Below are 14,276 nucleotides of genomic sequence, written 5' to 3'. Positions count from 1 at the left end.
CAATGATAAAGCAATTACATTTCCTTCCATTTCAGTGTTGAATATTGATCTCAACATTTTTCAGTAGATGTGGGCACACTTGGTTTGTTGAAGGATGGTCCTAAGTCAGCTTGTCAGTTGTTCTTTTTTAGAAATAGTTGCCCATCCCCATAATACTTAATATGGTGGGCACTAATTTTTTCCTTCATGTTGTGTGTGTGTGTGTGTGTGTGTGTGTGTGTGTGTGTGTGTGTGTGTGTGTGTGTGTGTGTGTGTGTGTGTGTGTGTGTGTGTGTGTTTTTTTTTAAATGGATTTAGAATCCCACAATTCCTTTCTGGGCCGAACACAGCTCTTCCTGAAAACTAACCCTGCTCCAAGAGGAGTGACCTGCCAGGTGCAGCCTAGCAAAGGGATGGAGATGCACACACACTTCAGCATCTTCTGCACCTCAGGAAAGGAGGTATCACACACGCACACACACACACACGTATGCATAAATGTAAACAAGTGATCCTTCACGCAAGTATGCTTTCTTACTAAGTCATACTCATGTGTCCCACTACAGTAATGGCAAATCATTTTTGGAGCTTATTCAACCCTGTTTAATGTACTAACTCAATATTATTTACCCTACCAGGGCCTGTTTTTATAAAAAAAAAGAAAGAAAGATCTAAACTGCAAGAACAACTTTGCAAGGGATGCATTGGTCCTGTTCTAAGGAATAAGACCAAAATCACAACCATCTGCTTGACACAACCAACACTTGGGAAAACCCCAAGAGTAAATACCTTTATCAAACTGTAGTGTATGTGTGTGTGCGTGTGTGCGTACGTGCGTGCATGTGTGCGTGCGTGTGCATGTACGTGCATGTGTGTGCATGTGTATCTCAAGGATTTACTGTATGAGTACAGCTTCGGTATTGGAGACAAACCCCGTAGGACCCTGTATCAGGGGCGAGACTTTCAATACTATTTCAGCCTGCCGTCTGGAGACCCTGATGACCACTATAAAGGTACACACACACACACACACACACACACACACACACACACACACACACACACACACACACACACATGCTTAAAGTTAAAATCCTTAAGATTTACATGAATAATAATGTCTGTTGAAACTTCCTATAGTATTTAAGACAGTAGCTACTCTTTGAATATCTAAATCATGACTGCTTTTGTAGTTACTAATTTTTATGGTTATTAACAGCAATGTCAGGTATGACTACTGGGAAGAAAAGTATGGTGCACAGCATTTTAAGTTTTCCGTGTATAGTAGCTGGATGCAGAAGAAAAATGCTGGTTAGCAGCGAGTTTGAAGAAGTAAATAGTTCTTGTGGCTTACACACAAATGGTAGAACGAGCTCGTACCAAAAGATACCACAACATAAGTAACTAAAACCCAGGTACCACCATGTTTTGTTTTGGGGTTTCTTTCATCACTGGGAAAAGTACTGACTCAACATCAGTGGGGACTATTTCGTTTTGAGTGGATCTCATTGGATTTGAGGGCAGCCACCCACCAATTTAGTTACCAGTGTCACTGCAGGTGTTGATAAGCTGAACAAAAATGATGATCTTCAGGACGATAGCTTTAAACACAAACATGCACCATCATCACAGATCTTTCCAAAAGGCTTCTCCTAAAATGGATGCAGAATGGACGTTAAGCGAATGGTTATGTAACGAACAGATTCACTGTGAATGTCTGTTATAGTAACCATATACATAGAGATCAGAAGCAGTGGATCTGGAGCTGTCACCAAACCCTGTCCTGTCACGGTACAAGTCCAACCATGCCTCAGAACAACCTCCTCTCCTCACGAAGCAGATCTGGAACTGTAAGACATATCCATCACCATGTCTCCGTGTCATCACCACTTTGGGAATTCCAATATCACATATGATATATAGTGTTTTATTAGAGGGGCTAATGATAAAGTAGGCATGTTTGATTTTACGGGATGGAACCAGATTAATGAACCAGGTGGTGTTCTCAAATAATTCATAGCATTGGTTTCAACCAATGTGGAGGACACGATGGGGTAAGGTTTACCATGTCAGAATGTTAAAGCTAATGTCAGACAAGTTGTCAATGACAAACATGTACACAAAACTGACTTTCACATAGTCTGAACAATTTGCAATTTATTTCATAGTCCTAAACCCACCCATGTAGCAGGCTGCTCCACCCACCCATGCTAAACAAACAGCTTTCTCCTGTGTGTCTGGGAATGCAACGAGATTTTTTCTGTCTCGAGGAAATGTTCAAGTACGTCAGCTCGTGCAAATATTGTTTTAATATGGTCTACTACACCGTGTAGATTATTATTTTGTATTACAATATGTTCTCAGTCTATTTCTGTCTCTCTCTTTCTGTCTCTCGCTTTCTCTCTCTCTCTCTCGTTCTCTCTCTCTCTCTAGTTCAGAGTCAGGACTGAGGAACCTGTCAGCTCTCGTCCAGTTAGGGAACAGTGTGGAGATTTGTAACTACATCAGTCTCCTTTCCAGCATCCTCAACAGGCTCAGCTTGGACTCTGTTGCCATCACACGCGTGCAGATGAAAACACGCAGCGTGCTCATCTCCACTGTGTGTGAGCTTGAGATCACTGACCAGGTGCACAAATGTAGTGCTTAAATGTGTCAGTGAATATATTAAGATTCATGTTGAAATTATATTCATGTTTTAGATGTGACATATCCATAGCATTTAATATTACATATGGATCGGTTTGGAAAAATAAGACATCTGTTTGAGAAGTGTGTTGCCAAGATTAATAAACTTCTGTATGCTGTGTATGTTAGTGTTGTTAGGTAACACCAAGTTGCTAGAGTTTGACTCTCTCTTTCTCTGTCTGTCTGTCTATCTGTGTCTCTCTGTCTGTCTGTCTATCTGTGTCTGTCTGTCTGTCTGTCTGTCTGTCTGTCTCTCGCTCTCTCTGTGTCTCTGTGTTTCTCTCTGTGTCTCTGTGTCTCTGTCTCTGTCTCTCTGTGTGTCTCTCTCTCTGTATGTGTCTCTCTCGCTCTGTATGTGTGTGTGTGTGTGTGTGTGTGTGTGTGTGTGTGTGTGTGTGTGTGTGTGTGTGTGTGTGTGTGTGTGTGTGTGTGTCTCTCTGTCTCTCAAACACACACACACACACACACACACACACACACATACACACACACACACACACACACACACACACACACACACACACACACACACACACACACACACACACACACACACAGGGGCTTTGGATTTCAAACTGATCTACTCTTTTACAACATTCTGTAAATCAGTTGTATTATTTTTATTCCCAGGTATCAATGTTTGACCACATCTGTATTCTCAGAGACCTCGTACAAGTCCCTCAGCAGGTGGGTGAACAAATCTCTCTTTTCAACGGTCCTGTATCATGTGATACTGCCATTTGGAAATATGTGTATGGGTGAATGATCACTGATTTTCTTCATTGTGCATGAAAGGGAACACATTCATACAGTAGGAGCCAAGCCCCATAAATGAATGGATCGGAGTTTGTCATGAAGATGAGCAGTATTTTCTCCTTTCATGGTATTTTTTTAGTTGCTGAAATTACAATTTGATGAATAAATTGGTTGACCAATGGGTTTCCTTTATCTAGGTAACATTATCAAGTGCCAAACAAGTGACCGATTACATTCAGGCCATTTCGGAGCGATTTGCTGACCCCGCTGTCCCAGTCCTGCACTACCTTGATCAGGGGACAGTCAACACACTGGTCACACTGCTGTCATATTGCCTGCAGGCTGCGGCCGCTACTGATGTCGTCATCCTGGAAACATTCAATAATGATGACATAACACAGACAGCAGCTGGGACCGATTATCTCACACCTGATTCATCTAATGGCAAAAATATCACACATGCCAAGGTTGACCAATATGGAAAGTCATATTTTACAGACCAAGTGGCACAACTTGCAACCAGCAGTCTGCAGACTGCTGCAGACCTACTTTTGGTGAGAGAAAATAAACATGTTTGTGTACATGGACACACACACACACACACACACACACACAAAGCTCCTACCCATGCTGATATGTTAAATGTGCAGATTGGTTCAGTTCCAATCCATTCCTTTAGCTTGGGATTTTTCTGCAGTGACAACAGTGGACAACAATGGCAACCATGAGCAGTGGGTTGATGTGCCATGGTTATTTAGGGGTGACCAGCTCCAGGTGGGCTTTCTGTCGATGATAGAGAGCCCCACCTGTCATCATACTATTTGACCCATAGATGGGACAGGGATTGATGGGTCCCAGGGCATGTCCACTCATAGTGGGATGGGGGGAGGCTCTCTGAGACCTCTTCCTGCTCTGAGATCCATGGTAAAAATACAAGGATCTTAGAGTAGTCAGTAGTTGCAATTTTAGTTAGAGGAAGAAGTAAATGGCAAGCAGACATCGATGAAGCATGCACTAGCTACAACCATGCCACTGTGCCTGTGTGTCACGTACACACAAACGGCAGTGACTGCTACACACAAACATGCAGTTGCACACAAATGCACTTCCTCTCCCTCTCACTTATAATTTTGTTTTGTATTAACAGAGATACTTTCTCTTCAGTGGGCTTCAGGAGCACAGTATTAACACCAGTATCATGGCCCTGCATACCACCTACCAAAACCAAGGTCTGACCTCCACCATTGTCAGCAGTAGTTTAACCACATTCTACTTGCCGGGATACCTGCGCCTGCTCCTGTTCAGCCCTGATGGTGAAGAGACGGGGAATGGACAACACCAGCAGCCATGTGTCCTCAGCCAGCTGAGTGTTTTCAGCCAGAACCCTTATTTCTGGGCCAACACCCAAGCTCAGGTGAGGTGGGGCTAGTAAAATTAGAAAGTTGATGGCAAAAATGGGGGGGATTTATTTTCAAATTTTAAATGCCAATTCTAGTGAAAAACACAGTTTTTCAACTAGTTGGGTGGTTTGGGGGTATTTGGGGTGTATGTTAGTGCGATTAACAATTAAAACTCAGGGTTTCAAACATGAAAATAATGTTGTACAGTGAAAATCTCCACCAAACAGAAATAGACTGATAGCTTCAAAATGGATGTGATTTGTGGCACAAAAATACATCACATTTCTTTTGTGTAAATCACTGGTGTGAATTCTTGTACCCCTCCATTTTCATGTTGTCAATGTGTCTGGTGTTGAGTAGTAAGTTGTTTGCAATATGCAACCAGTAAAAAAAAAACAACAAAAAAACTGATAGAATACATGAACTGTACCAGAATACATGCTGAAAAAGGGCGTCTTGCCTGAAACGCAATTGTATGGCCGCCATACCTTGGCTGCCTGGTCAGTGTGAAATAATATATTTCAATTACACATTTCTCCGTGTTTTAAATGATCCTATTACTGTAGCAAAATCATTCATTGCACGAAGTAGAATAAAATCGAGTGAATCGGCACCTCACTCGGCTCAACTCCGTCACTGACTCAGTAGTGAGAGTAGCTCTCTCTCTCTCTCTCTCTCTCTCTCTCTCTCTCTCTCTCTCTCTCTCTCTCTCTCTCTCTCTCTCCTCTCTCTCCCTCTCGCTGCGCGTGTGTCACGTGTGTTGCTAACTGACGCGGGCGCCAGAAACAGAGGAAGAAGAGCATGTGTACTGTGTAGCTAGCTAATAATTGTAGCATACAGAATTGATGACTTGGAAATTAAATGAAAACTCTTAAAGGGAGAGCTTCTTAAAATCCCTAACGAGTCGCGGAATGCCTCGTTATGGAAACAGAATGACCACGTTGTGACAACAGTAATAGTCTAACTTGTTTTAACTGTTGCCTTGATCAAGTTCAGTTGGCAAAGATGATTTGTGAACTGTTCAGCCATATTCATTTGGCAAAGATTGGATTATTTAACTGTTGCCATGTCAAGTTATTCGGTGGGTGACGTTTCACTGCTTTACTGGAATTGCTACGAACAGGTAAGATGAAAAAGTGGTCTATTATTATACTGCTGTGTTGTTCTGTGTTTGCTGCCGTGCCTAGCAGTGTGTAGGCTACTACTAGCATGTGTTGCTGATTTGGACCACTGTGCGTAAGAAGTAGCCTAATTAGTTGGTTTTGTTTTCTGTGATTTATTTTTATTTCTGTATGCTGGTTGTGGTGGTACACAATTGAGGACAGATTCACCAGGGGCTGCTGCTCCTTTAAGGCTGACGTTCAGAGTGCTGACGTAGGCACTGCTGAGAGTTTTCCCAGGAAGTGGAACCATGTTTTCGGCAGCCCAGTTGTTAGCATGTTGCTACGACAGATTGTAACTGTATCTGTGTTGTTTTGTGTGGCGAGTAAACGGAATTGACTCGACTTGATCTCTCCGTCTCCTCATTCCTGCACTCCAACATTGGTGACTCCGCACGTTGACAACGAACATGTCGACCCAAAGCGATGACGACACCGCTCCGGCTCCGAGTGACGCTAACGGTACTGCTCATGTTAGCGCTAGCATCTCAGCAGCAACGGTGAAGTTGCCCGATTTTTGGCAGCACAGTCCCCGGCCATGATTTCAGCATATTGAAGCCCAGTTCGAGCTGAGAGGAATAACACGGGACGTTACGAGGTATTTCCATGTGGTGGCGGCGTTGGATGCCCGGATGACGGCCCGAGCTACGGGGCTACTGGAAGCCCCCGCGGCTGTGGGAAAATACGGCGCACTCAAGGCATTCCTTTTACAGCTCGGAGATGGAGAAGGCAGATCGCCTGTTGTCACTCGACGGACTCGGCGATAGCAAACCTTCCGAACTGCTGGAGAAGATGTTGGCCGTTTTGGGCTCGGCGGATCCCTCCTTCATTTTCACCCATATTTTTCTACGGCAGCTCCCAGCGCCTGTGCGCACAGCGCTAGCCAGCCCCCCCCCTCCTCTCCTACACCAAAGACTACCGCGCTCTGGGTGCGGAAGCAGACAGGATTTTCCTCGCGAACCGGCAGCAGTTCGTTCATGCAATGCTCCCCGCCCAGACCTCGCCCCCACCTCTGGAGGACGCAGCGGGCACCGCGGCTGCGGTGGCTGCCCGCCGCCAGCGTGACAGCGGGCTGTGTTATTACCGCAACAGGTTTGGTGCCAGGGCCAAACAGTGTCGCCCGCCAAGCAGCTTCAGCATCCAGGGAAACGCCAGGGCCGGCGAGAACAGCAAGCTGTTGTTTATCAAGGACGCCTTATCTGTCCGGCGGCTGCTGGTCGATTCGGGCACTCAGCGTAGCATCCTGCCTGCATCGGCTGCGGACAAGGCCCCCCGATGGATGCCGCGAACGGCACGCCCATACGTACCTGCGGCACCAGGTATGTGGAGGTGTGTTTCGGCGGGTGGCGTTTCGGCTGGGACTTCCGTTATGGCCGCGGTGTCGGTTCCCCTCCTGGGCGCGGATTTCCTGTGCTCCTTGAGGCTGCTGTTGGATGTTACGAACTGTCACTTGATCAATGCTGTCTCTTTCGCTACATACCCGTGCACACTGGGAGGTGCAGGGACGCTCGGCCTAGCAAACATGCTCGCCGCCGTAGATACACACCTACGTTCTCATCAGCGGTGGCCAAACATGGCGTGGAGCACCATATTGCCACCGACGGCCCCCCGGTCTACGCACGTGCTCGGCGCCTCGGCTCTGCTAAGCTCGCAATCGCCAGGGAGGAGTTTGCCTCCATGGAACGCCTTGGCTCACAGCGGTTGGCGGCGATTTTCGTCACATGAACAACGCCACAACCCCTGAACGGGACCCCGTCCCGCACATACAGGACTTCTCCGCCCACCTGGCGGGGGCCACCATCTTTTCCAAAGTAGATTTGGTGCGGGGCTACCACCAGGTACCGATCCACCCTCTGGACGTGCCCAAGACAGCGGTCATCGCGCCATTTGGACTCTTCGAGTTTCTGCGGATGCCCTTCGGTCTCAAGGGGGCAGCGCAGACGTTCCAGCGGCTGATGGACTCTGTGCTACGGGATATGCCGTTCTTGTTTGTTCACTTGGATGACATTCTCGTGGCCAGCGCGTCCGCGGAGGAGCACCTGGCGCAGCTCCGGCAGTTGTTCGAGCGGCTCAGTGCGCATGGACTCATAGTCAACCCAGCCAAGTGCCAGTTTGGCCTGTCGTCCATCGACTTCCTCGGCCACCGCGTCTCCCCGCAGGGAGCCGTTCCGCTTCCTGCCAGAGTGGACGCCGTCGCCGGTTTTCCACGCCCCCGCACTGTGAAGTCCCTGCAGGAGTTCCTGGGCATGGTGAACTTTTATAACAGGTTCATCCCCCACCTAGCTCACCGCATGCAGCCCTTGTACGAGGCCCTGCGGGGCAAGGAAGCCAAGGGCGAGTTAGACTGGTCCCTGGGGATGGACGAAGCTTTTGACGACGCCAAGGCTGTGCTGGCCAATGCCGCTTTGCTGGCGCTCCCGTCCCCCACTGCCCCGATTGCCCTCACGACCGACGCCTCTGACTATGCGGTTAGGGTGGTGTGTGAGCAGTGGGTGGGCGGCGCCTGGCAGCCCCTTGCCTTCTTTAGCAAATGGCTTAAAGACAACGAGTGGAAGTACATCACTTTTGACCCGGAGCTCCTGGGTCCCTTCCTCACCACCCAACACTTCAGGTTCCTGTTGGAAGGCCGCCGTTTCACACTGCCTTCGTTGACCACAACCCGCTGACATTTGGCATGGCCAAGACCTCCGAGCCGTGGTCCAGGCGCCAACAGCGTCAGCTCTCTGCCATCTCGGAGTTTACCATGGACATCTGGCACGTGGCTGGCAAGGACAACTTGGTCGCTGACTGCCTCTCCCGGGCGGTGGGTGGCAGGGTCCGTTCACTTGGGACTCGATTATGCTGCCATGACTGCAGACCAAGCCGCTGACGCGGACATCCAGGCCTATCGGACGGCCGCTACGGGGCTGCGGTTGGAGGATGTGGTGTTTGATGTGCCAATGCCACGCTCTTCTGTGACGTTGCCACGGGCCAGCCCCGCCCCATGGTGCCCACCGGCTGGCGGCGCCATGTTTTTGACGTTATCCATGGCCTTTCTCACCCGGGTGTGAAGGCGGCCACTAAGCTGGTGGGGGCCAAGTTCGTCTGGCCCGGCCTCAGGAAGGGTGTCAAGGCCTGGGCTGACTCCTGCGTGACGTGCCAGCATTCTAAAGTACACCGTCATACCAAAGTCCCCTTGGCGCCATTCCCAGTGCCCGAGAGGCGTTTTGACCATGTGAATGTGGACCTGGTGGGCCCCCTGCCCCCCTCCCACAGGTTCACTCACCTTCTCACCATGGTGGACAGGACCACCAGGTGGCCGGAAGCTCTTCCCCTGTCATCGACCACGTCTACTGAGGTGGCCCGGGTGTTCATTGAGTCCTGGGTGGCCCGTTTTGGCACACCGGCTGACCTCACCTCTGATAGGGGCTCGCAGTTCACGTCACAGCTCTGGACTGCAGTCGCAGAGGGTCTGGGGGTGAAGCTCCAACGCACCACAGCGTACAACCCGCAAGGCAACGGACTCTGTGAGCGGTTTCATCGGTTTATGAAGGCCACTCTTCGTGCCAGCCTCACGGACAGCAACTGGGTCGATCGCCTCCCGTGGGTCATGCTCGGCCTTTGCTCCGCCCCCAAGGAAGACCTCCAGTTCTCGTCTGCTGAGCTGGTGTACGGCGAACCGCTGTGTGTCCCGGGTGAGTTTCTCCCGGACGCCATGGCCCCCTGGTCAGCAGCTTCTCATCGGGCTGTGGCCCGGGACGGTGCCAACGCTTTCGCTCCGATCCCTACATCTCACCACTGCCTCCCTCAGTCCTACGTCCCCAAGAATCTGCCATTGGCCAGGTACGTTTTCATCCACCACGACAGCCACCATACCCCCCTGCAGCCCCCCTACGACGGGCCCTTCCGCGTTCTGGAAGCGGGGCCTAAAACTTTGTGGTGGACATGGGGGGCAAGCTGGAGCGGGTCTCGGTGGACCGTCTCAAGCCTGCCCATTTGGACCTGGGTGGGCTGGTCGAACTGGCCCTGCCCTCGCGGCGTGGACACCCCCCTTGTTGGGCCCCCAGCCCAGCCTCGGCCCCTGCCCAGGCTCCAGCTCTGTCCCCGGCTCCTGCCCCCATACCCATTTAGCGCAGCCGTTTTGGCCGCCGGGTCCACCCCCTGAGACGTTGACTGTTTCGCTGGGGACTGTTCGTTCGCCTGTTGGCTGTTTGTGTTGCACTGGGTGCTGTCGTGTCACATTATTGTTTTGCATTTTTTTGTGATGGTGAATTCGGGGGGGGGGGGGCTGTGTGATGGTACACAATTGAGGATAGATTCACCAGGGGCTGCTGCTCCTTTAAGGCAGACGTTCAGAGTGCTGACGTAGGCACTGTTGAGAGTTTTCCCAGGAAGTGGAACCATGTTTTCGGCAGCCCAGTTTTTAGCTTGTTGTCACGAGAGATTGTGCTGTATCGGTGTTGTTTTGTGTGGCGAGTAAACAGAATTGACTCGACTCGATCTCTCCATCTCCTCATTCCTGCAAGCCCACAATATGTCTGAAGATGTAAGTGAACTCGTGCTGTTAAGTGTCACATTTCAAGACTCTTCTGAAATTGTGATAGTATAGATATGGTTCAGTGCACGATGCCAGATGAAAAATTTGAAAGTATTTCAATATGTGACTGTTGTATGGGTCAAATGTTGTGGTTTTGGTCTATTTAATGGAGCTTGTGAGCGCTCTGCAAGGTATAATTCTTCACCAATTTGAATAAATGTGGCAAGAAAAAATACATTGGTATATAACTATAATGCGTCGAGTCTCTTGCACAAATACTTGCATCAGAACTTCTGATATAACCCTAAGATGTAATACTCTTAGAAGCTTTAATGTCTGTAATCCCACCTAGGAATTTCGCTCTAGATATCATAACCTGGGTCTATGTTGGAATCGTGGGCGTAGTTTGGCTGCCCCCCTAGCGTCCATAGCCGCAAACTGCAACTCGTCTGAAACATGTATTCTGTATAAGATTGAACGTTTGTTGACTCTTTCGCAAGTAAGTTCTAAAATGTGTCAGTGCCAAATGTTGACAATTCATGTATTCCGGTGCTTGCTTATACCATGTTATAAACATAAGGTACACAAAATTATGTTCAAAGAGGCCAGGTAACAGTGGTAAGCCAATTTTATCATGGCTGTTGGTTGTGGCCTTATTTGTTGTTAGTGGTTAGTTTACCCTCAGCGAGAAAAAAAGTTTTTTGAATCTAATTGAATGGACGATTATTCATAGAAGCCAAGCTTCCCCCAAAAGAAGGGACCAGTAAAACATGAAATGAAATGATGAGAAAGTCTTAATTTTTGTTTCTTTGTGTTTTTTATTTCCAATGCATGAATCTCTCTCCTCTCCTGGAAAAATTAATCGAGCGAGCGAAACTGTGGCTGCCCCCCCCCATCTTGCAACGCCACTGATATCTGCGTTGTCTTGAAAGTTTTTAAACAGCCAAGAGCGAGCCATAATCCTGAAAATGGACATCTTTGATTTGGTTATTATAATGTATTAATTATACATATTATTACTGAGAATAATATGTTGTTTATTATTGATGTAGCCATTTTAGTTGGTGAAGGAGAATGTACTTTGCAAATAGCAACATAGCTTTTGACCTAGCTTTATTACCGTGATGTATTTGAACATTTCTTGTTTGTATTTCTTTATGATTATAGGATCATAGGCTACGGTAGTTCCATTTTGATAGGAAGCTATGTTTACGATGTTTTAAGAAACTCGCAGAATCAATTAATTGGATACCTTTAGTAGGCCTTTTGTTTTTATTTATGTAATTAATGTAGGTTGATAAGTAAAACGTAGCCTATTATTCGCCTATAAAATGTTCAAGAGGATGCAATAAACTAACATTACACTGTTCTTTCTTTATTTAATGCAAACAATAATATTGCAACCTAATTGCGGGTGCAACCGCAAAAGGAAAATACTTCCATAATAATTGCCATTAGCATGCCTCATGTAAACAAACTGTAGCTAAAATGTTAAAACAATCTGCACGCGTTATTGGACATCTTAATTGTAACAGAAATAGGCGGAGGAGCACAATAGAGTGTTCATGCAGGCCATGTATTTTCGCTCACTTTTTCATCTATTTTTTGGCAACCACCCCCCCAATCAGAAAGTCATATTACGTGGTGGAATTCCCAGTGGCATAGATTTATAACCACAGGCCTTATTCCAAAGCAATTTTGAAACACTGATAATCCTGGAAAAATAAATTGTTGACTTGTGTGGTTTTCTCTAGTGGGGTTTTGTCCATTTACCGGTGACCATTTTTTATTTTTAGTAGCCATCTTCAGTCATCATCAAGGCTCTGACTGTATTAGGGTGACGATTTTATAAATGAAATAAATGGTTGTAGCTAACTACCGACACAGAGCCACATGGTTGAGATGGAATGAGAATTTGAAGGACTTGATTTGATGTCACATGATGTCAGATGTGACGTCATCTGACTTTGCCATACCTTGGCTTCTGGTGAATTGACGCCCCTGCTGAAATGTCTGTGTGGTAACATTTAAAGTTCAAATTGTAGCGCTGTCCTAGTCTTCTCTTTCTTAATATGCAACCAGCCAACACCAGCTAGTTTGTTGAAGGTACAGTTAGCCCACAAATTGATGTCTCTTGCTGTGTGATACCTTGTCCTCAACTTATCTTTAAAAGGGATTTTACAGGGCGTCCGGGTGGCATGGCGGTCTATTCCATTGCCTACCAACACGGGGATCGCCGGTTCAAATCCCTGTGTTACCTTGGTCAGGCATCCCTACACACAATTGGCCATGTCTGTGGGTGGGAAGCCGGATGTGGGTATGTGTCCTGGTCGCTGCAGTAGCGCCTCCTCTGGTCAGTTGGGGCACCTGTTCAGGGGGGAGGGGGAACTGGTAGGAATAGCGTGATCCTCCCATGTGCTACATCCCCCTGGTGAAACTCCTCACTGACAGGTGAAAAGAAGCAGCTGGCGAACCCACATGAATCAGAGGAGGCATGTGGTAGTCTGTAGCCCTCCCCGGATTAGCAGAGGGGGTGGAGCAGAGATCAGGACGGCTCAGAAGAGTGGGGTAATTGGCCAAGTACAATTGGGGAGAAAGGAGGGGGGGTGATTTTACACAAAATTTCCAAAGGCAATCATTTGCAGCATATGTGAGAATTTTTACCTGGAAAACACGGGGCAAATTCCTTTGCGGTGCTCATTTCTAGAGATTTTGCATTTTGACTTTAGTCAATACTACATGTAATAAGCCTCTATCTCCTTCTCTCTTTCTTGCAGTTGAATGGTCCAATAGTTGACCTCAGTTTCTACAGATGCAGCACACGAAGAAAGATCCCACTTGTCTCTCTCCCTCAGCCAGTTAATATTGAATTCCAACAACCTCCCAGAAATGTATGTAGCTTCCAAAATGTATTTCACTTCAGCAGTTATTTTCCATCGTTTCTCCTTGCTGGGAACACGCTCTTACAATTTTTCATGCTTATGTTATGCTATTATAGTGACCAGTCAATTAATGAATGAATTCTGTATGTTTCTGGATGGGTACATGTAATATACTTTATTATTAGCATAGACAAGCCTTACTCACATCAACAGCTGTCAACTTTGAATGAAGATTGGGTAACAATGATATCTGAACATATAAGTTTGCAAGTACATATAGCTGATAGAATTGAGCTTTTTGTCCTAAATGGTATTGTATATTTTTTAAACCCTGCATGCTGAGTGTCTGTTAAGTGTCCTTTAACTTTTCAGCTGGACTTGGTAAATGAATAAATGCAGTGACATGACATGTAGTCACCTCTCTATGCTATAGAACAGCTCCATGAATAAGTACATCTTCCTGAGGAGCCAGATAAACTACCACAGCCTCAATATCACCCAGCAGTACTTGCAACAGGCCATCCAGCTCAGTGTAACATTCATGCCGCCACCCACCAAGACATTTCCCATCATGCTCCTATTCAGGTAGACTCTTACAGTGACTTTTATAGTTAGTTATTCATACATATTCATTGTAAATTGCTTTGAATAGCTGCTAAATAGCTAACATGTATATGTTCTTCCGGTAAACAGAAAATAACTGCAGTAGTATAACAACAAAACGTCTATCAATGACACAACTACATAGTCATCTGCTAATTTAATCTTACATGTATATTTGTGATATTTACTTAAAATATAAACTCACAATGAGTAAATCAGTAGCATAAGCTGTAATGATTAAATTGCTAACATAACCACAAGGGACAAAGTCACATCATGTTGAAAACAGGTACAG

General features: G+C 46.9%; 1 protein-coding gene across 1 annotated transcript in view; it reads left to right on the top strand.

Annotated features, from left to right (window-relative positions):
* Positions 1-14,276, top strand: part of LOC130129599 (polycystic kidney disease 1 like 1) — a 57,243-nt gene that overhangs the window by 19,511 nt on the left and 23,456 nt on the right. The window contains exons 20-28 of the mRNA XM_056299193.1: positions 298-440; positions 872-992; positions 1,706-1,829; positions 2,413-2,605; positions 3,295-3,351; positions 3,618-3,974; positions 4,568-4,834; positions 13,274-13,387; positions 13,812-13,963. Coding sequence (XP_056155168.1) covers positions 298-440; positions 872-992; positions 1,706-1,829; positions 2,413-2,605; positions 3,295-3,351; positions 3,618-3,974; positions 4,568-4,834; positions 13,274-13,387; positions 13,812-13,963 — 1,528 coding nt within the window. The remainder of the gene's footprint in view (positions 1-297; positions 441-871; positions 993-1,705; positions 1,830-2,412; positions 2,606-3,294; positions 3,352-3,617; positions 3,975-4,567; positions 4,835-13,273; positions 13,388-13,811; positions 13,964-14,276) is intronic.

This window comes from Lampris incognitus, chromosome 19 (assembly GCF_029633865.1).
Source record: "Lampris incognitus isolate fLamInc1 chromosome 19, fLamInc1.hap2, whole genome shotgun sequence".
NCBI lineage: Eukaryota > Metazoa > Chordata > Actinopteri > Lampriformes > Lampridae > Lampris > Lampris incognitus.
This window is presented reverse-complemented; position numbering and strand designations above follow the sequence as displayed.